General features: G+C 34.1%; 3 protein-coding genes across 3 annotated transcripts; 1 reads left to right on the top strand and 2 right to left on the bottom strand.

Annotated features, from left to right (window-relative positions):
* The first annotated feature begins 7095 nt into the window (after positions 1-7095).
* Positions 7096-7732, top strand: LOC140792559 (uncharacterized). The gene has a single exon (XM_073143630.1). It carries the CDS (start codon positions 7340-7342, stop codon positions 7547-7549), a length of 210 nt encoding a protein of 69 aa, XP_072999731.1. The 5' UTR covers positions 7096-7339; the 3' UTR covers positions 7550-7732.
* A 5645-nt stretch (positions 7733-13377) lies between these two features.
* LOC140793008 (uncharacterized) lies at positions 13378-13921 on the bottom strand. The gene has a single exon (XM_073144316.1). It carries the CDS (start codon positions 13775-13777, stop codon positions 13562-13564), a length of 216 nt encoding a protein of 71 aa, XP_073000417.1. The 5' UTR covers positions 13778-13921; the 3' UTR covers positions 13378-13561.
* A 1103-nt stretch (positions 13922-15024) lies between these two features.
* Positions 15025-18544, bottom strand: LOC140793007 (uncharacterized). The gene is made up of 2 exons (XM_073144315.1): positions 17894-18544; positions 15025-15346 (listed from the first exon to the last, which is right to left on the bottom strand). Exons 1-2 carry the CDS (start codon positions 18264-18266, stop codon positions 15315-15317), a joined length of 405 nt encoding a protein of 134 aa, XP_073000416.1. The 5' UTR covers positions 18267-18544; the 3' UTR covers positions 15025-15314.
* Positions 18545-21208: the final 2664 nt, after the last annotated feature.

The raw sequence follows: 21208 nt of genomic DNA, 5'->3' as shown, positions 1-21208 counted from the left end.
GTTTAATAAGTTTCTAATTTTTGCATCATCATATATAGATCCATGTTATCATCTATCTCTCTCTCTCTCTCTATATATATATATAAAATAATGACAATAGTAATAATATCATCTATTAGTACACCATTAAAAACAATTAAAATTATGTGTACGTGCTCCGGATTCATTTGTGCAGTAACATATATTTGGATGGAATCAAATGATGTAGTCCACTGAAGATAATAGATGTTGATAGGTCACCAAAAAATAAAGCAACGGCCACAACTTTACATTGTGAAAAATATGTGGCTTAAATAATATAATCTTCTAAGTGGACACCGAATCATTATCATTATTATTATTATTGTTATGATATTTTATAAATTAATATATTATATTTTATCTATTTTGTAATTCACACCTCCGTCTATCTGTGACGATTTTATAATCTGATTTTTTATTTTTCTCTATAATTCTAGTTTAACACTCTAACGTTATTTTAACTAACTGATATCGATTAAATTACTAAAATATCATCACCGGTATGAATAATTTAAGTATTTATAAATTATTTCATATATTATAACAAAATATTTTTTGTAAAAAAATAATAGTCGAATTATATAAATTATAAAATAGATAAAATATATGGTGTAATTTATAAAATTCACTTGGTATTATTATTACTTGTCCACTCGGCACACTTATCTTATGTGCCAAATAATTTCTCCATCAAAGTGTGAACCAAAATTCTTTTTTCTTCAGAGAGTGTTTGGTACGAACAATAGAAAATAAAGTCAACAAAAAGATTTAAAAAAAAAAAGAAAAAAGAAATTAAAAAGGTATTGTACGGCAGCACGCAAATTTCAAAGTATCAGGACATCAAAATCATGCTGATTTAATAAAATATCAAGAACATTGGAATACGAGGTCCTAATAACTTTAATTCAATCTCCAGTTTATGCATGCGTTATAAGCTTTTTGACAGCATAAAAATAACCTAAAATGGCAAAAGTAAAAGCTAATCGCAGGGATCCAGGAAAGTTAAATTAACTAACAAAATCTTGCCTAAAATAGCATGATTATGATTTTTAAGACCTAAACTATGAAACTTTGCTAAATAAATTCGGGGGCTAATTCGGTGATGTTGTCTCGTGACTCTTTGATTCAGTCATGTGATTAACCTAAATGTCTGATCTATATATACACCGAATGAATTAGTAGAAATATCTTGTAGATATAAAAGAAGAGCTGATCTCAAACAAAAGGATGTTTTAGTTATAGCCTTGTAAGATTGCGTTCATGGATATAGATCTGTCATTAAGAAGAAAAAAAAGTAACGAATGTAATGATTTTAATCGAAGTTTAATCGGACATCAAATGAGAAAATATAAGTAAAAGTAGAAAGAAAAAATTTAGAGCATCATAACTTTATGTCTAATTATTTATTTTGATCATAAAATATGTCGTTGTAAATATACAAATTTGCGGAACAAATGCAGCCAACTGCGCTCTAAATCGCAAGAAAAAAAGTATGATAACTTCTATAAATATGAACAGAACAGTTCAGCATTTTTTAGAAACAATCTAAATGTAAAAAATTATAATAAAATATACGGACTAGACAAAAAGTCAATCATTTTTAGATATAGAGTCACTTAGGCTCCACCGAGTTTTTAGCTATCTAGTCTAGGCTTCAAGCTGTATGCGTCGTCGAACAATTGATCGGAACCAAACTTCGTCGAGATATGCTCTAAGCTATTATACTGCCGAGCTGTTCCTCTAATCTAGCCGCCCTATATCGAACCACTAACTGAATTAATCTAAACTATTAAATAACTAAATAATTTCTTTATAATATTATTTAGAGTTAGAGAGTTGAACGGACGACTTCCTTGATCACTATCAATCATCATCTGTAAACATTAATAACCCCGCAGGTTTCCATCGCACGTAGCTCTACAAAAGGGTCATGTTTTCAATGCCAATCAATGCCAGCATCTGTGAGAATAGACAGGCATTAATAACTGAAAGATTGTCAGCTTCCCATTTCCCAGGTGACAACTCGCCCCTTAATTATCTTAGTACGAATCAATCACTCGTCGTCATTCATGACCTTTCGCTACGACTCTCCCTCTCCTCCTCTCTCTTAAGTCTGGAAGGTGATGAAGATGGATCTCAATATTTCAACGTCTCCTTTTAATCTGGATGCTGACTGATCATCCTATCTTCTCATGGCCAACAAATAGTACGATGGAGTTCGAATCATTTAGTTTAAAGTTTTTATTATGAAAAGATCCCGTAGGTTTTACGTTACATGAGTTATTTGAGTCATAATGGGTTATCCAATTAGACTGGCTAGTTTGTTTATAATTTGAATTCGATTATTTTAAATTTAAATTTTAGAAAATTTGCATAGAATACTTTGTATTTTAATAAAATTATACATATGATTTAGCGAATATATATTAAAAAAATAAATATTTGAGTTAAGTTGATTATACTGAGAAAATTATAAAAATATCTTCAACTAAGTCATACTAATGGTATTTTAGTTATTTTAGAAATAAAATATCTTCATTTAACTGGATATTTTTACGGTGTTAGTTCAAATTTAATATACAAGATATTTTCTACACATATTTGTTAAATTATAAAACTCGATTTATAAATAGTGAAAATATAAGGTGTAAACTATAACTAGGTTATATAACTAACTGGCCGGCCCGGCCCGGCCCTTCTTTATGAGCACTGCATTTAGTGATATATACATTAAGAGGCCTCTTAGGCCTTCTGTTTTAAATCTATTATGACATGTCAAGAATTTTTAATTCAAACCTGATCATTTTATCTATCATGTTCTATTGGATCAATTTGAAAAGGCTCGTTCTAGTTGAATTTAGCACTCACCAAGAGTAAAAGTAAAATAAAAGAAGAAAGTAAAATTTGTCAAAACAATGTTACATTTATTCTTTATTATCATACACACTGCATATTATTTGACCACTATATTTTTCTTTTACTCCTTAATTAATGTTTGTTTTCTTATTAAATAATACCATATAAGTGAGTTAAATTGACTATACATAAAATAATCTTATTACACTTATGATGATACAAGAAGATCCGACCACGTAGGTTAAGTCAGTTGAGTCCAGCCGAGTATAATCGAGTTAGTTAGATTTATTTATTACTTTAAATTTTGACTAAAGTGGATGTAAGTCTAATAGGGCGAATTGGAACCGGCCCGCTATGATTCTGCTCTTATAAATATGAGTGATCATGGGTTAATTATTAGTGTGGAATGAATATTAAGTTTAGCTATTTTCTGTTTGAGTATTTACCATTTTTTTGTAGCCGTCAGATCATTTTTACTTTCGTAAGAGTAGATCTTAAACCCAAGATCCATTCTAAGTTTTCAAATTCTAATCATCATCTTCTTCCACGAGCCACCCTACCTTACGGTGACCCACAACTACTTTGGTCGTCAGCCACCCTCCGATGACCGTTGCAACGTCTGATAATAACCAATCCATCCGGTTTCCACTTTTCTCCACTATTTTGATTATATCTTTTCAACTCGATCTCGAAAATCAAGTCAAACTAGAGCCATTAGATCTTTAACTCACAATGCTACCATCTATTAAATAATTAGAATTTTCTTATAAATATATCGGTCTAGATCTTGTTCGTAACACCTTGATTAAGTTTTTTTTAAAGTAAAGGTAAAACATAAATAGGAAATCAGATTTTAAAATCAAATGAAAGATATTTTAGATATTTTTTATTTTTATTTTTAAAGGTAAAGAAATATCATCTATTCTCTCGGTAGCTATTAGGTTAAAGTTAGCTCAAGATATTTATGACTGTTGACATTAGAAGCAAAATGTAGGAGTCAAATATTAAATATTTATATGGGAGGATGTGAATAATAATAATAAGGATAATTATACCTTAACCTCCTTTTTAAAATTAAACAAGGGGCATTTTAGATTTTATTTTTATTTTCTAAAGCAATGAAATAGTGTTGATTTTGTAACTAGTTACAGGTAAACTAAAGTTAGCTCAAGATTTGAATATTTGTATTCAATAATAAATACAAAACATATGTGTGTTAAGAGATACATATTTCTCTCGATATTATATTTAGAGAAATAAATAACTTGTTTTGTTGATTGTATTTTATAACACTGTATTAGTTAAACACATATTTAGTTAATTATATTTTCATAATAATGTATTTAGTAAATAAGTACTTAATTAGTGGAGAATCTCTTCAGAGGATAGTAAAGATGAGTTAGGGTTAGATTAGGTTGGAATTGAAATAAAAGGAGAGAGATAGATTAGGGTTGGATTAGATGGATTAAATTAGGATGGCTAGATCATCTCATTTTAACACCTAACTCAATCCTAACCCATCTCTCTAATTAAATACTCATTTACTAAATACATTATACGAAATATAATTAACCAAACATGTGTTTAACAAATACGGTGCTATAAAATACAATCAACTAAACAATTTATTTATTTCTCTAGATATAATATCTAGATAAATATATATATTTCTATATATATTATTATGTTTTTTTTAATAAATATTTCTCCATATTATTGTTGCTACTACTATTATTACTAATTTTCTATTGTAACATTGTGATGGCTAGGAATATGATTTTAAAGTGGGTATAGGTAGAGCATCACTTCATTAAGATGTGGTAGTCTTGTCATATTCAATTTGTGTTTCTCTTTACATATTTAATATAGGGAAAATTTTATTTTTCCCCTTCGATTTTTTTAATATTATTTTCATTTCTATCCGTCCCTTTTTTTGTAATTCTAAATCTAACCCTGCTTTTTTAACCGTCGAAACATAACGAAATACTATTTTTTAAATATATATATATATATATATATATAAAAATATAACTTTTAAAATGCTAAAAATATACATCATACTTTATTAGTTTGGTGGTCTCCGTGTTAGTTGATAGCAAATATAAAAAAAACAAGGGTCAATTTAGATAAACGAAAAAAAGAAGAAGTCAAAACTCAAATAAATTAAAAAAGATATATATATATATATATATATATATAATATAATATCTCTACATTTATTTTAAAAATCAGTAAACTTTGATCAATTAGACACTAAAATTATATGTTATCATATATTTTTTTAATCAAAGTTATGGAAGGTTCCTTAAATATTTTACCAAATTGACAATAACTTACAAAATATGATTAACTTTTAAAATTATCTAAAATTCTTGTACGAATATAGACACAAAGTATTTAATCAAAACTTTGGGAGGCCCCTTAAATTATTCTTGCTATCAAATTTGGGGTGGTCCCAAAGTTTATACCTAACACAATAGGTTACAAAATATGATAATTTATTAAAAGTACTTATAATTCTTGTATGACTATATACATAAGTTTTATGAAGATTTATGAAAAAACTCAAAAGATCGAGATAAGTTTCGCACTGTGATTTTAATAATAAAGTAGGAGACTTTCTCAGCGCCGGCCATTAGAAGAGTGATTTTAACTAGCTTTAGAACAAAACTCGATGAAGAGAATTTTAAATCATCATGCATTCGAACACACCCTAGTGCGTTTGAGTAATACTTCGAAGTGTTTTGAAAGGCTATTTGAATCTTTTGTTGAAAGATATATAAGAGGATTCTAACCTAACTTTAAAAAGCATCATTTTCTTACTTCTTTTGAGAGAGTTTTGGATATTATCATCATGACTTTAGGAAGCTTTGTAATAGAAAGTGTTTAATGAGTCATTTTTCTACGTCTCATCTACTTTAGATTTTGAAGAATCCAGAAGGCTACTGACACAAAATCCTCAACCTCTCGAGTTATAGAGGTTGGAAAACATTCATGAGAAGTAATATATCGTGGATATCAATGGATATCTTATAACTGCTATAGTTGATTTATATGATTTAAGTGGTTTTTGACATAGATTTTGAGATTTTTTAAAACTTTGTGTGCTTGAGTTACTTATTTTATGCTTTAATATTCTATAATTTATTATTATTTTAGAAATAAGATTAATTCTAGAATAGGTATTCATATTTGTTATTCTTAAATTGAGGTTTTTATTTAGGAATAACTATTCTTATGTTCACTTATTTTTTAGAGTAAGAGTGTAATAATTACTTTTAATGTAATATAAAGAATAAAAAGATGAAAAATATGTATTTTTTATGAGATTACCGTGAATACTTTTTGATTTAATATAAAGTAGGTTAATAGAAAAAAATATTAAGAGTAAATTAGTAATTAGGTTAGTGTGTGATATTAGATGTAATTTGATAAAAAATATTTGTATTCTAAAATAGGGTAATTATTATGATGTTTAGCCATCATTCTCGAATAAAAAGTTGCATTCTATAATAAATAAAAAAGTTTATCTTAAAGACATCTATCTACCTGTCTGTACTCTCTTTCCTTTCCAATCTCTATAAATTCTTTCCCTCTCAACTTTCCTCACTTTTTCCTCTCCTGATAACAACTTCCACCCAGTTTATGGTTTTAATTAGTCTTAAACTCTCTCTTACCCTCGCAAACTCTTTCAATCTTTCTCAAACTCTCTCCCTCTTTATCTATATCAACCTGTCTTTCTCCCTTTCTGATATTGCCTCCACTTCCTCTTTTTAATTTTCTTTTTCTCACTCTCTCTCTCTCTCTCTCGATCTCTATCGAACTCTCTCCCTTTGCGTACAAATGCAGTTAAACAAAATCATCTTTTCCTCACCACTATACACCTCCACAGGGATTAACGTCGCAAGTTTCTTTTCTTAATAAAATTTTAAGTAATATCGAGTCATTGTTCATCGATCTAGTTGTAATCTATTCTATATCGTAAACCTATCAACCTAATCTCTCTATCTTAAAATAAACTGTGAGAGAGACCCATGTGGTTACTCGTACCATTTTGATTGTTTAATCAAAATCTTCAATCACATAACTAGTCTTCCCTCAAATCCAAACAAGGAAAAAGATTGTATATGATACCATACCAATCATGGAGTCTTCTCTAGAACCCACTTGAGAGAAAGAAGCTTCACGCCCAACGTTTCTTTTGTCCCCCTCTCCACTTTCCTCCACGAGTCTATCCAAGCATGACGAGGAGGAGCAGTTAAAGGTAGCGTAGTGAGTGGGTCCTTTGCCTTTCCTTCCACAATCTCCCTACCTTGATTCCCTTACCTTCTCTTATTCCAACCTCTCCTTTGCCTCCTTCTTTTCCTATTGGAAGACGAGTAGTAGTAGAAGTAGCATTAGAAGAACTAGAGAGAGGGAGAGGGAGAGAGAGAGAGAGAGAGAGAGAGAGAGAGAGAGAGAGATGTCTGATTGGGGTCCAGTTTTTGTTGCAGTGATCCTCTTCGTCCTCCTCACGCCTGGACTACTCATTCAGATTCCAGGGAAGAACAAGGTGGTGGAGTTCGGCACAATGCAGACCAGCAGCGTCTCCATATTCATACACTCCATCATCTACTTCGCTCTCATTGCCATCTTCCTCTTGGCCATTGGCGTCCACATGTATCTTGGCTAGCTCTCAAGAGAAAGAGAGAGAGAGAGAGAGAGAGAGAGAGAGAGAGAGAGAGAGAGAGTTAATTGATCCTCTCATTTGGGTTTTTTTTTTTTTTTTTTTTTTGTTGCTATGTTTCTCTGTTTGTTATTAATAATGGAAAGATGTAGTTTTGCTCAATAAATTAACTTCCTGGGATTGTGTTCACTGTGTTTGAATTAATTAGACCTTGATTGGCTTGCTAAGTGTGATTCTTTATATTTTTGCTATGCAAAAGTTTAGTGTGATGGGAAAAAGATTCTGAGGTTGGAGCTTTAAAAATTTAAAGACCAATTAAATTGATTATCTTTGCAAAAGATTAACACAAATTTATAAATTTAAGGATTTATTTGTTCCTTCTCCCCATTCTTGCCTTACTATTTCCATCATTTCTAGTGCCAACTATTCCATTCAGGATCTTCGAATTGAGAGAGATATTAAGAAAGAGATCAAGAATTCTCACTATTTCTTAGATTCAGAGATCAAATTCTATCCTATGGGATCTTTTGCTCACATATTTTTCGACTAACAATGTTTTATGGAACTCTTCGACTCCCAGATTTGGAGTATCCTTAATTTTCACATGACAGCATACTTCGCTTTGACATGATTTTAGTTTACTCAGTAGTACATCAAAACTTAATCACTTAAATCCTCTACGATCCAGATCAAATTGCAACTGTTAGATTTTTTATCTAAGCCAAATGTTTGTTTAGTTACGCCAATGTTTCTCATCATAAGTGCATTGCTGAATGGCCAAATTACTCCTATTATATATAAATTAGAGTATATATATTTATACACACATACACACCTATGAGGATAATTAAATCTTTTTCACATCTTCATTAACCGTTGACTAACCGTTGTAACTCAATTTTGAACAAATAAATTTAAGTATTTAAATTTGAAGTATACAGAGGTAAGTTAAAATCGGGACGAACACTAGTAGATTATAATTTACTCCTTTGTTATAATAGGTGATTACTTATATCATATCTTTCACCCTTATGTTAGGCCTCGTTTGATTCGTGTTTTTTAAGGATAACTTTGTACACGCCTTTTAAATATAAATATCGTACATCTAGAATTTCACTCACATTTTGTTATTTGATTGTCTGTTAATTATCTTAAATACGTTTGGTTGCTAACTAAGAATTTGTGTTTAGTTACTAACTATGAATAAGTATGTTAATTGTATTAAAAATCTTGCTTACAAAACATGTATAATTTAATCACACCTTTTACCTATGATACTATTTTGTGCCCTATTATGTAACTTCGACCAAAATATGCATAAATAACTGTTTGGTTGTAAAATGTAAGTAAGAGAGTCCTAATTTATGAATAAATATTCTTTATCATCATTCATCCTACTCTAAAAGTAACCATGCCAAGGTGCTCTTGAGTGCTCTTGAGGACAATGTAGAGATGGGAGGTTGCAGATAGAAGTTTTGGTAAAGTGTTTAGGTTGATACTCGGACAACGCCACATAAGAGCTTAAGTCCAAGATAGCTGAGCGTTTTCCTGACTTCACACCTTGAGGACAAGGTGACGAAAGTGTGGTGGACTATTATGGCCCGGCTTGGGAGGGTTCTAGTTGATTTGGTTAAGTCCATTTCTATTTTCTATATTATTTATTTATGTACTTGATTGAGTCTAGTCATATATTTATTTCTATAGTTGGTTTGTTTGGGTCACTCAAGTCGTGAGTCCCATACTTAACTAGTTGGCCATGAGTACCCACTTAAGAGTGTGGTGAGCACTCAAGTGAAAACAATGAACACTTGCCCTAATTTCTCTCTCTCTCTCTCTAGCTCCCAATCTCCTCTAGCAGTAGCTGGCGGCACCCATGAATAGCCTGAGCTCCACCAACTACCCTCTCATACCCTTATCTAAACTCTCCCCCTATCAAGGTACTAATCTTCCCTTCCTTACCCTCATCTCTCTTCTTAGTAGCCTCAGCTCCTCTACCTCTAAACTAGCCCTCTACACTGAGCTACTATATTGTTGTTGCCACCATTATTGCAGCTGTAGCTACACCCTCCTCCTTCCATGTTACAAACTAGATCTGAACTGATTTAGATGTAAGAAATTTATAAAATTTTTTGTGGTGGCAGCCTCATGAGTTATAAATTTAATAGATTTTGTTTCACATACGTTAGGGGTCGAGGTGAAAATTTAAATATAAAAGAGTGAAGGAAGATTATAATTGGGCAGATCGGTAAATATTTAACACTGCAACGGTTGTCAATGTGGTGGTGGATGATCAAAGTGGTGGTGAATGACCGTATAATAGGGTGGCTCATGATGGAGGACTCAACCTAGCTCCATCCATCTCGTAACCCATTGTAACCACCTTCCTCCTCCAAGACCGCGACAAACATGACGAAGCTGTAGGTTGGTGATAGATCCTTTGCATCTGTGTAACTCCTAGAACTATTTTTCTTGTTATTTTTTGTTTGCTTCCTTGAGCTTGATGTCTTACTTTTCATTATCTTGATATTTATTATTATAAACAAGGGCTTGTGTCAAAGAGATCGCTCTATCTTTCTTCTTCTATTATGTATCAGGGTTTTATTTAAGGATTAAATGAAATCACCGCATACCGGCTTTCTCTCTCTCAAAAAAGAAAAATAAAATACACACCATCTCATTTTAACTTGGAACTTTAATACTATAACATTTGAAATTGAGTTGGCACAAAATGCTACTTGTACATGAATCACTGAGAAAATTGTATGTTTTTCCAATTTATGAATCTAATGTATGATTAAACCTCGAGAGGAGCATAAATTCTCAATTTCATTAGATTTTTCACGAGAGGAAAAAACAAAGTTCAATCCTATTGGTTTCTCCCAATATCTCATCTGTTTATACAGTACAATAAAACATTAACTTTGAACATATGTCCACTACTTATATTTTTGAAACATTGCAACCTAATATTCACATAGCAATGTATATAGTAGTGAAATCATGTCAAATGTAGGTAAAAATTAAAATGAATTTTAACACTCAGACCTAGGCTTACTTATGTTTTACAGCTCAAAAAGGCCTATATGCATTGGGGGAATGTAAATATGTTATCTTGGGACTTTTTTAATTTAAATTCCTTTTGCTCATAGATTAAAAATTGTTAAAATTATCACTTAGCATAGAAAGCTAAAAAATTATTTAATTTTTTTCATTTTTAATTTATAAGCTCTAATTTAAAAGGGCTCTAAAATGGAATCCTAACCTTAGGCTCCAATTTATATTGAGATGGCCCTCTATATATAATGGACCAAATCATGTTGGCATAGGTGGACCTGATTGGCTTGAAACATTAGAATTTAGGAATATAAATATATTTGTTAAGGTGTGTTAATTTGGAACTAGTTTAGATGGAATTCAATTGATTTTCATTTGGAAATGAATTCGACTATTTGGAAAAATAATGCAATTGAGACGAAATTGATCTAACATTATTGCAAGTTTGTAATTGTCAAGTCTTCATGTGGTCGTACCACAATCGTGTACATGCCTTAACCCTCTTAGCTCTATATTCTTGCCGATGCTGAGTTTGTTGAAATCTTTTGGACTTGTAAAACTCTTGTTGTGCATGCTTTTCCTATAGCGTTGCAGTTGAAAACCAAGTGGAAGGCTTGTTTTCAAGCTCAGGAGCACGTGGGTGCTAGAAGTTATATTGGAGAAGATTAGACGAACAACTATATCCTTCTTGTAGGGAATCAGACAACACTGGGGAATGCATCTCATTGGCTGAGATGCGATGACCCTGAACAAGGAGGATGGTGGGCTAGTAGTGTGAAGATTAAAGATGGTTAGGGCAACACTACTAGGCAAGCTAGCTTTCAAGGTTCTCCACCAGGAGAACGTTCCTCGGGTTAATATTCTGATGGCCAAATATGGAGAGCTAGATCTTTGGGCGACCAAAGTGGCTCCAGCATCGTCGTGCATCCAGCGGGCATTAAACCATGCAATGGACAGGATCAAAGGTGGTTATAGAAAGTTGGTAGAGGTACCAGGGCGGCGACTTCCCCTTGGCTTGTTGCTGTGCCATGGTGTAGGCAACCGAGAGTCATTGGGTCTGCTTTGATGGATGAGAATCTATTGGCAGCAGACCTACTAGATAGGAAAGTGTGGATGTGGTAGAGAATTATCAAGGGAGGGGAAGACTTAGCCTTCCAAATAGCTATTATGCAAGGTGAAAGGGTAGGATTGGATAATAAATGGATTTGGTGCATGCATCCTTCAGGAGAACTGAAAGTCAAATTTATTTACAATTTTCTTAATAGCATTTCAAGTGAAAGATGGCTAGGCTAGAGGAGGCTTTGGGGATTGTTAGTGGCGTCGCGCATCAAAACATTCTGCTAGAAGGTTTGCAAAAACAAGTTGTCGACGATGTCATATCTGCATACTTTACGACTAGCGTCGGATGACGGTTGCAACCTTTGTGGCCTGGTCGTTGGCTGCCTGCCTTTTTGTAGTGCGCAGGCACACCTTCTCTTTACATGCCACTTTGCCATGGCAGTATAGGAGGAGCTGAGACAACTCTATTCGGGGATGTTCATCCCGGGTCAGGATTAGCTTACCGAGGAGGTGCATGGGGAGCCCAATTAGAACTTCGACACTAGGTGTTTGATTGCCACAACACTATGGAGCATATGGAAACATAGGAACAATAAAGTGTTCCAAGGAGAGAGTTGGCCCTAGAGGTGTAAACGAGCTAGAGCCTCTCGGCTCAAAATTACTTTCGAGCCTCATAATTCTGCTCAGGCTCGGCTCAACTCAACTCGAGCCGAGCTCGAGCTGAGCCTAATCGAGCCCGAGCGAAGTCTGAGCAAAGCTTGGGCTTGATTAGAGGATGAGGCAGTGGCGACGGCTTGCCGAAGGAGTCGGAGACGGATGGAGGAAGAGGAGGAGGAGGCCAATTGAGGAGGAGGAGGAAGTCGGTGGAGAGTACGACGTGGTGCCGTGGTGGTGGCTTGCCGATGGAGGCCGACGAAGAGGGAGGAGGTGGCGGCGCGTGGGGTGAGGCTTTGAGTGGTGATCGGGTGGACGAGTGTGAGAGTGAAGGCGGGGGTGGGGTAGGTGAGGGTGATGGATGGGTTACATGTGAAGGTGAGGGTGGGCTAGTGAGGGACACGTGGCAATATTTATGCCACGTGTCCTTAGTTATAGCTAGTCAGGCTATCGAGCCTATCCAGCCGAGCCTAAGCGAGCCAGCTCCAGCTCAGGCTCAGCTCGATATTAATTTTGAGCTTGTTACAACGGCTCGGGCTCGGCTTAGCTTTGACCAAGTCGAGCCGGATTCGAGCTTCAGCCGAGCCGAGCCCAAGCCAAGCCCGAACCGCTCGTCAAGCCTGATAGCCCTAGGCCCTAAGGTGATAGTAGCAAGAGTAACCTAGCTTGCCAAAGAATATGCCAAGCCGAGCAAAGAGGCTTAGACCAAACCCAAAAACAAGAAATGAAAACCGCCTAATATAGATTGGCTTAAGATCAACATTGACTGAGCCTTTATAATGGCAGAGTGCCAAGGTGGGGCAGGTGTGGTGATCCGAGATGACAAGGGTAGAGCTAGTGCAATTGCATGGGAGCCTTGTCCCAATGAGTCGGCATTGCTAGCGAAATGTTGAGCGATCCAATTGGGCTTCCGATTGATTTTGAGGGGGTTAAAAATTATTTTAGAAACAAACCCGATGGAGACCTTTAAGATTATCAAAGAGGAGCCGAATAACTCGCGAAGAGTGAGAAAATGCAGAATTTTGATTAATAACTTTATTAGATTTAAAGTTCAGCATTCCTGTCCAGTGGAGCAAGACACCGTCAATTATTAATCTTAACATGTACATGGCGTAAAGTTCACCTACCTTTCACAGTAAAATGGAAGACTACAGCATAACAATCAAATGCTCTCCAAAATATGAGGTGAAAAAGATACAAGTAGATCATGTCAAGAATGGCAGTAAATTAAAACAGTACTCCTATCTTGTATCAAGCAGCATGTACATGTATACCAATCGCAACGAGGAGTATAGTTAGCACACAAAAGTAAAGGATGCTGTGAACTAGAATTGAGATACCACTGGTGCCCATGTTCCCAAACTCTACCACCCTTGTCCTCGCCGGCAGCTGGAAGAGCAGCCCCGGAGAAAGAAGGATGAAGAGGATCACTGCAACAATTATCGGGCCCCAATCGGTAGAGGACATCTTGATGTTGGTCTTTTTCTTTCCAGTTTCCACTCTCTCCTAGATTTGGCTGACTTATAAGTAGCAAAATCCATGTCTCGGAGAGGAAAGGAATGCATGCCATGCTTCAAGATTAAGAAATGAAAGAGGAAGAAGACAAGAAGAGTAAATGTGGAGGAGAAGCTTTTTAAGGTATAATAACAGTACTTGTGAAAGCAAGCAAGGCATCTTAAAAGATGTGGAGAAGGCTTTGGCTAGTTGTTTGTAGTGAATAGATGCAGATAGTACAAGAAGAAAGGAATAATTACATCAAGATCTCCCGAAGTAATATTTATTGGTATCCCCTTATTTTATTTTATTTTGTACACATTAACCTCATTAACCTCGTAAACTATAGCAACCTTCTCACCCTGTTGATGATATTACCAGAAAATATCAAATGGTCATTTTATCATCTACTTTCCTATCTTTCTTTGCTCTAAATAACTCAAGGATCTAAAAGTGATCGTCTGACAGTCAACATGTTATTTTTCAATGGGAAAAATCTAACAGATATCTAGCGAAACGGGCATTTCAAAAGTTCTTCCAATCAAGAGAGTCGATGTGTTGCGAAAAATAAATGAAAAGATTTATATAAAAATGGGCAATAGTTAAGGAGGTCAAGATATAATTATCCTAAGAAGAAAAGCAGACATCAAAATGTAATTGCATGAGCAAGCTAATGAAAGGCCATCACAAACTTCTCCATATGATCATTGCATATCTTCCCACCAACATGAAGTCTAAAAAGGGGAGGATTGACATAGGAGAGGAAGCAGGGTAATAATAGGAGAGGAAGGTGGGTGAAAGGAGAAAAGCAAGCAGATTCAGAAAGGAAGAAAACAAATTTTTCTCGAAGAAAAATAAACCTGATCGGTTTTAGCAAAGTCAAAAACAGCTGTAATTTACTTCTTTTTTTTGTTCCTTTCCTCTCTCTGATCATGTGCTCCTGTAAACAAAGAAAGAACACAATAACTGGTTAGATAATTTGCTAAATAGCTCTGAAGTATCGAAAACAAGATGTCATAAATGCAGGACAATTTTGAAATATCCTTTTCTCTTCATCCAAATAAAAGGCTTTCTAAATCCATAAAAGATATCAATTTCTTCAAGATGTACAAGTTCCACAGAGGAGAAAGCAATCCAGTAGTAATTGTCAGCCAACAGCATCAAACCCAGTTAGTTTTGAGCATCACAATTTATCAAGTAGAGGAATCAACAAATAAAAATTGGGCAGCAATGTGCAAGAACATTTTACATCAGCACGTGAATATCAGACAGAGCGTTATAGAGAATATGTTGCTTGTCTACATTGGTACTGCTGAACAAAACGGGGAGGTCCTTTAAACAGTGTAGGACCCATAGAAGGTACACCATGTAACCAAAATAAAGAAAAGTCGTTGATGATGTAGAGAAGATATCACCAGCATCAATTGAAGCAAACTCTGGGCAAGCTAATTAGTCCAGCCACCATAAGCCTCCATCTGAACCTACTTTTACATCTCATGCAACTTTAGATCTAAACAATTGGAAGTTTTGAGAAGAGCTGACCTGCAAAATGTGATTTGTAAAAAGTGAGATATGCAAGTAAATTGGGGCAAATATCAGAAGTAAAAATACTTAGGCATACATTTAACTTGGGCTGGTCTTGTTTGCAAGCTTAGGAAATTTAATTGCCCAACACTTTTTTCTTCGTCTAGTCAACAAGCTTAGGAAATTTTGAGTGCCTAACAAAAGAAAATCTTTTCCACAAGGGGAGAATCTGACAGCCCAATGAAAATGTATGAAGCTAAAACCTTATATTCAGATTCTAAAAGTTTTTACACATAACATATTTTAAATCGGAAAAGGTTAAATTTTACCTGAGCATTCAATAATTAAAAAATATTTTGAAAAGAGCACGGCAGCCAAACCAAAAATATATACCCACAACAAAAGTAGGCACCACAGCTTCTTTTTATATAGTATGTATGAATCTAATGACAACACAGTTAAGAGTTTACTAGAAATTTCAGCTATTTTACTTCAAAATATTACTTCAAATTAAGAAGACAATAATCAGGACAAACAGAAAAGTCATCAAAACGAAAAATTGCAATTGGAGATGGCTACATCTCGAATCAGATACCACCTTACCACACCTAAATGTCTTCCATGGAAACTAATAAAATGAGATAAGAGTTATGGTAATTTACCAAACTCTTCTATTAATAGATATCTAACAATGCCAAGTGAAAGTATAAAATAACAGGACTTGCCTTCTGATGAAAAACAAATCACACAGAAAAATAGCATGGTGACAAGATTCAGAATTCAACTTGGACAGCAAAGATCTAGATATCTTTATTAGACAATACGCATAGCAATACATAGAAATAAGAAATCTACGTAAGATGTACACCATCCATGATGTACGAAAAACAAAATTAAGAAAGATCATAAACAATAAAATAAATCGATAAAACAAGAAAAATATGAAAGAAAACGAATCTGAACAAGAATTTATAACCAGGGAAAAAGCATAGCAAGCAATAAAAAGAAGGGATAAGACACCAAAAACTTCCAAAATATCATAATTACCACTACATTTTCAAAATATTATAATAGTCACTGAAATCATTGTAGTCTTTCAGAAATGTCATTATGTTAGTTTCTAACTAATTATAATCTAACCGAACTTAGATTAAAAAAATACTATTTTGTCCTTGTATACATTGTTTAAAATGATTTAAAAGCTATCCCATATTTTACAATGTTACAAAACAGCGAAAAATACCTTCTTCAATGGGAGACACAAATTGTTGACAAATATTTTACATTCTAAACTTCAAGAAAGAAGGGTATTTTAGTAATTTATTTTTTTTGTTAACTTTAACAATAATCTGTTAGGAATATTCTACTAAAAACTAACCATAATAGCAACCTAAAAAAAATCAAAATATTTTAGTGGCAATTATGATATTTTAAAACATGCAATGATGATTATGATATTTTAAAAGTTTCCTTTGGCAATTACATAAAAGTCCTAAAAAGAATACCAAATTGATATGATCATTTGGTACAAAGTATTTATATTTAGATGTAAAGATGTATAAATATAAAAGATGCTATTTCCTTATCCCTAAAGAAACTTCCAAAAAGTTCTCCATTATCCAGGTAATACAGAGAATGGAATACAATACATAACGTGAGGATGAGTAACTATGAATCTGCCTAAACAAACTTCCAAAGAGTTCTTTTCATTCTCCAAGTAATACACAGAACGGACATACAATACATAAAGGCGAGGATAAGTAACTACAAATCTGACGAAAGATGGAAGTAAGTCCTATCTCACATGTAGAATGCCAATAAATTATCTTGTCTTTTTTAATTACTCAAGCAGGATCATGGTTCGTCATCAAATTTATAAGATTCAAGAAGGCCCTACTTTTATATACACCAAAATTTTGCTTGTTCTTTTAGAAAAAAAAATTGCCTCGAGTATATATATATATATATATAAGCTTTGGAACTTAAAAAACTGTTGCCAAAGCAGAAAAAGGATACCAACCTTTCTGTAGACAAATGACACCTAAATGGCAAAAGGTCCATTGTCGAAGTGGTTGGGGAGTACATTATCATCACTAATGGCACAGTTCTAAAGTATGAGGACAATCAAGCAACTTCAGAGTAAGAAAAGGACTCGTTCGATGCATCTGTATAAATACTCAACTGCTGACAACATATTCTACAACTACATGATTATGCCAACTGATCGAACCATTTTAATGTATATTCCAACAACCTCGTGAATTGACATATAAGCAATAATTTCCTCGCGGAAAACTAAATTATTGTATTTTAATTTTTAGAAGCTTTAACTTCCATTAAACTCTAGTTAGAACAAGAAAAGAGTTACAAATCAAGATCAAAAAGAAAAATTATGATATTATTATTTCATACAATTCCGTCATAGAAAATTACATCAGCTTAGAATCTCATGGAGAGTTTAAAACAACCAATAGACCCCCGCCAAAAAAAAAAGTTACAGAGAAGAAAATAAAGTACTCGGATCACGAATTTATATGTAATCAAGAAAAGAATCCTAACCCTAACCTGAGATCTCCTTTGGAGACGAAGGAGAATTGGGGCAGAGAATCGCCCTCCCAAATCCGGATATATTCGAAACGATCCCGACGAAGTAGAACACCACGACGAGCCCGATCACCCACGGCATCAGTATGAACCCGATCACGAACGTCACCGACCCGCACAGCATCATCGCCAGCGACGCCCCGAGGAGCAGCGCCGCAAAACCCGCCGGCGAGACCTGCGTCCTCCTCGCTTGGCGCCTCCTCTCCGGCAAAGCCGTCCTCTGCAGCGTCTGAGCCGGCTCCGGGGCCGGCGACTCGTGAGGGGACCGGAAGATGGTGAGGAGGATGGCGCAGAGCTCGTAGATGAGCCGCGATAGCTGGTCGTCGTCTCTCATGTTCAGATCGATCCAGAAAACCTAACCTTAATCCTAATCCTGATCCTAACCCTAACCCTAACCCTAAACTTAACCTTAAGAGCGAGAGAGAGAGAGAGAGAGAGAGAGAGAGAGAGAGAGAGAGGGGATCAGAGGAGAGATGGAAGAAGCGGTGGAAGAGGTCGAGAGGAAAAGGAGAAAGGAGAAAGGAGGAGAGAAAGAGAGAAGGGTAATTTGGGGAATTGCGAGTTCGTTGGGGGAGAGTGGATAATAAATATACGGAATCAAGGCGAGTGGATAGGGTCGGTCGGAAGAGAGAGAGGGGGAATGGATAGAGCTTCTGATTTGGCATCGCAGCTTTGATTGACGTAGGAATTATATCATTTTTGTGTTTGTGTTTGTGTTTGTTTGTTTGTTTCTGAGTTAATAATGTCAGGAATGCTATGTAATAATATAATTCCTTAATCATGAAAGTTCATGTTCTTGTTCATGATATAAAAATTTTAACTAATAATTTCTAAAATTGTAAAATTAATTATGTTTTTAGAGAGCGCCTTATTAAGGCGGCAAAACTATAGGTTATGATTGTACTTGGGCTAGGGAGGTTTTTTTTTTCTGCTCTTCTATAGTTTTTAGCTTTCAATTCTAACCGCTAATAGATATCTCTTTTCGTTTAACTTTTTTTTTGTTTTTTTAAAACTAGATCTTGGTATGTAATAATGTAAAACTTTTTCCTACCAAAAAATTTGAGATAAAAGAAAATTTTATTAGGAGGCAAAGTGAGGGAGAGGGAGACAGAGAGACGACAATTGCCCTCTCACTTTTGAAACAACTATTTACTAAGGGGTCATTTGGTTTCACGATTCAGTATCCGTAGTGTTATACAAGAAATCAATGTAAACAGAAATCTTATATCTTTCCTCTTTCCTTTCGATTAAAGGTTGAAAGAATGTGTTTTAGTATTCACTTAATTAGAGTGGCCGCCAAGATGCTGCATGTAAGACCATCCTAGCCATTGAAAAGAATATTTCATAGGTTTTATAGATTAGTAAATTAAATTTTATATTATACTTCATAAGTATAAATCTAGAGTAGTCACTCTCCCATCTTGCTTACAATGCTGTTTAAAATATTCCCTAAATAAATTGATTCTAAGTTGTACATTATTTTTTCTAAGTGTTTTATGATCACCAACTTGCCATTACATAAAATTACACTCAAATGATATAAACATAGATCTAGATAAGTGCAAAACTACCCATCTTAAGTGCTAAATCTAATTGGAAATTTGTACCTATTCAAGAGCAAAAATTTGTAAAATTTTTTTAGAAATCTAAGTGCTAAAAAAAAAATCTTATTAAAATCAAAGCAGAAATAAGTAAATCCAAGTAGTGCAAGATGATCATTATCTTACAAAATGTCAGTGCTGCAACTTATTGAAGAAAATTCAACAAATTTTCTTTCTGAGAATTAACTCAGTAGGCATTTGATCAAACTACAGTAAAGTTTTCACAAGAAAAGTGTATGAATTTAACATGGCTCTACACACAAAGGACTGCCATTTGCTTGAGTTCATGGAAAAACTTGAATTCAGATGTATTTTACTTCTGGAGGTGAAGTGAGAGCAAGGACTGCAAAATTTTATCAAGATAGGAAGAGTTCAAGAGTGTGAGCTTATGAGTGCAAAGTATCTGACACTATCCAATGTTTTTCTTTTTAATTGCCTGGAACTCCATTGGGCCATTTAGATTACATGATATATATACCATCAGTGGCAATTTATTCCTCCATTTCAGAGATGCACTATGCTTGCTTATAGTGTTACTATGTAGTGAAAAATATATACAAAGTATTACTTATCTCACCTTGCTATTTGTTCCTCTCATGGTGTCAATTTAAATTTGGACCCTAAAAATCAAAATCGAAGTGCTAAAGAAAATCTTACAAAAGCATTTAATTTTATAACAGTTTATCATAATAACCAAATCTATTAAAAACCTAATCTACTCTACTTATATAACCATAAGCTACCCAACTTATCATAATCTATCTCCTGTGTTAAGTGCGCTCTCGGGTAGATAAAGAGAAGAGGTAGAGAGAGAGAGAGAGAGTTGTAGCAAAAAGTGGAGAAGAGCTTGTAGAGAACTTTTTCTCTAAGGCTTTCTGAGAGCTAACTAGTAAATACTTATGGAGAGCTTAATTTTAGAGGTGGAAGAGCTTGCGAGAGACGTTAAAATTTTTAGCATCTTAAAAAATATCGAAAGTTTCAGTATCTCTTATTACGTGGAGTGAGAAATCTAAATGTATAAATAATTTATTAAAAAATATTAAATAAAAAATCCTAACAGATTTATTTATCTTTTATAATAAAATAGTAGAAGTAATTTATAAATTATAAATTATGCCAACGAGACCTTAACATACAAGTAATTTATAAACAAACCGTAGAAAGGACAGCTACTTGGCCCCTATAAAACTGGTAAGCCATTGGGAGAATAGGAGGTGCCCTCTTCTTCTTCTTTTTTAAAAAAAAAATTGCAAATCCAACCCTCATTTTAACAAATACATTACTTGGCAGTTAATACTGTTAACTAAATTTAACCAAACTCTTACTTATCTTAATTATACTAAGAAAATAACAAAAATACTCTAAGTTAGCTTCCTCTAGCTTTAAAATGAAACTTATTGTGTTTGCTATATTTTAGAAAATAATAATCTGAAGTGGATGGAATACTCCCCCTCTGTCCGAGCAAAGTTTGTATTAATCTAACACATAATATTTTCTGCACATATTTTGTAAAAAATGGAGGGGTTTAATTCGAAATATTAAAAGTACAGGGGGAGTAAAAGGCAAACCCTAATTTTGTCCAAAGTCGGTAGCCACCTTGGCGATAACTCTGTATAAAGTACATGTACTCCTCTTTGCGTTGTCCCTTTCCGGCTGGAAGACGTCAAACGGTGCC

This window comes from Typha latifolia, chromosome 7, assembly GCF_019914945.1.
Source record: "Typha latifolia isolate L0001 chromosome 7, TyphaL0001v2, whole genome shotgun sequence".
In the NCBI taxonomy this organism is placed as follows: Eukaryota; Viridiplantae; Streptophyta; class Magnoliopsida; order Poales; family Typhaceae; genus Typha; species Typha latifolia.
The sequence above is the reverse complement of the archived record's forward strand: the minus strand, read 5'-3'. Positions and strand labels throughout refer to the sequence as shown.

Coding starts and splice junctions, on each gene's coding strand:
- LOC140792559 (XM_073143630.1), top strand. CDS start 7,340: ATGTCTGATTGGGGTCCAGTTTTTGTTGCAGTGATCCTCTTCGTCCTC.
- LOC140793008 (XM_073144316.1), bottom strand. CDS start 13,777: ATGTCCTCTACCGATTGGGGCCCGATAATTGTTGCAGTGATCCTCTTC.
- LOC140793007 (XM_073144315.1), bottom strand. CDS start 18,266: ATGAGAGACGACGACCAGCTATCGCGGCTCATCTACGAGCTCTGCGCC. Junction 15,347..17,893: donor GTCTCCAAAGGAGATCTCAG/GTTAGGGTTAGG, acceptor CACATTTTGCAG/GTCAGCTCTTCTCAAAACTT.